The 1,785-nt window shown below is 40.8% G+C and overlaps 1 protein-coding gene across 1 annotated transcript; it reads right to left on the bottom strand.

Moving 5' to 3' along the window:
- Window positions 1-616: 616 nt before the first annotated feature.
- LOC311110553 (homeobox protein vent1-like) lies at window positions 617-1,785 on the bottom strand (the record flags this gene model as incomplete). The annotated part of the gene is made up of 3 exons (XM_084153060.1): window positions 1,491-1,785; window positions 1,176-1,408; window positions 617-877 (listed from the first exon to the last, which is right to left on the bottom strand). Exons 1-3 carry the CDS (start codon window positions 1,759-1,761, stop codon window positions 617-619), a joined length of 765 nt encoding a protein of 254 aa, XP_084009186.1. The 5' UTR covers window positions 1,762-1,785.

Below are 1,785 nucleotides of genomic sequence, written 5' to 3'. Positions count from 1 at the left end.
TTTGCCTACAGTTCTGTTCAACACCATCTACTCTAATGTCATAAAGGCCTATAATGAAGTCATACTCTTTAATAATTGACATGCCTAAATAATTTAAATCTCAGATGGGCAACTAGGAGGCTATACCTGACAAGACGGAGTTAATGGGGATCCTTAATAAATACAAAACATACGAGTACAAACATCAGGGAAGCTGCCAGAATGACAACTCTGGCCCAAGAGCCAATCAACTGATCCCCAACCACACTGCGTATCATGACCCTGGAGCCTCTATTCTTGAATGATAGATCAATATGATCTATTCATGGTACCACTAATCCAGTAATCAAAATAATGCGATCATCCTACATTTATCAGAATTTAGTTAATCTGCCTATACTATCAAACTATTGTTGCTATCAAACTTGGAAATGTTGACATTGCATATGAAAGTGACCAAGTAGAAAAGTAAGGTTGTGATATAAGATATACTTTATTGAATGATAAATATACTTTAATCTCTGTACATCTTTATACGAAATATAAACATTTTTCACATCCAAGAAAAAACAACAACTAGATTGCACTTGATTTTTTAAGTGTTAGAGTGGAATGTTCAGTGTGTAGCATATTGTCCTTAGTATAAATGTGCGTTGGACATCATCGGGTGCTGATGATGAGAAACCATCTGTTTCATGGGGATCTGTTGCACCATGGGCGGGTACATCACGTAGTTTGCAGCGGGGTATGAGAGGTGCTGTCCACCGAAGCCGGGGTACTGAAATGGTCGCATGGGCTGGAACATCATCTGAGACTGAGCGGGAGCGAGGTACTCAGCGCGCAAGTCTTGGAGCTCCCTTTTCAGTTTCATCCTCCTGTTCTGAAACCAAGTTCTCACCTGAAACATAACATGAAAACGATCAGAACCAAATGAACACTTATGTAATCGAATCAAATACAAATACACAATGTATAGGCCTAATGACAAAAATGTGCATACCCATTGGGCACAAACTGGTTGAGTCCACGTTGTTTGAACCAACGTGGAATAGACCTTATGAAAAATATATGCACTCACTAACTGAAAGTTGCTCTGGATAAGAGCGTCAGCCAAATGACAAAAATGTAAAAAATGTAAAACGTTATAATTGATGTCTGTGTCCAGTTGTTAGTTTACATTTAGTTTACTTTCTTACCTGAGTTTCAGAGAGGTTCAACTTCAGTGCAGTTTTGACTCTTTCCCCAGCATCTGGATATTTGTGCTTGTTGAAAATCTTTTCCAGCTTTTCTATCTGCTCCGGTGTAAACCTAGTACGCACACGTCGTTGGCCTCCGTCTCTCTCTCCCTCGCTCGCCTCTTCCACCGAGGGACATTCCGAGGAGGCAGCCTCACTGTCATACCCCGAGGTGTACCCGCTGTTTTCTGAAACTGTGATAACATATCAGTTAATACACTTCATCATTATACACGTAATATTAAGTAATTGTATCGTATAGTAAATTGTACTTACGACTTGGGGAAGAGCAAGTTATCGGATGCTGAGGTGAGCTCAACCTGGATTCTAGATTTTTTGGTTCTTCAGTGGAATCCGTGAGTTCAATCCTTGTGGTCTTTGGTTTTGGTTGGAGATATATCTTGTTATAAGATGTTGGCGGTCGAGGCTGGACCATGCAAGGAACATGAGGTCTGAAGTAGGTTGGCATAGTATCCACAGGTCCTTTTTTCGGGTTGGTGTTGTGATGGCTCTGTGCCAGCCAGTCTACAGAGAAGATCTTGACCATGTTTGCTTCTAGGAGCTCTGTGTT

The sequence above is a fragment of the Coregonus lavaretus genome, assembly GCF_964263955.1.
Source record: "Coregonus lavaretus genome assembly, chromosome: 36".
Lineage (NCBI taxonomy): Eukaryota > Metazoa > Chordata > Actinopteri > Salmoniformes > Salmonidae > Coregonus > Coregonus lavaretus.
This window is presented reverse-complemented; position numbering and strand designations above follow the sequence as displayed.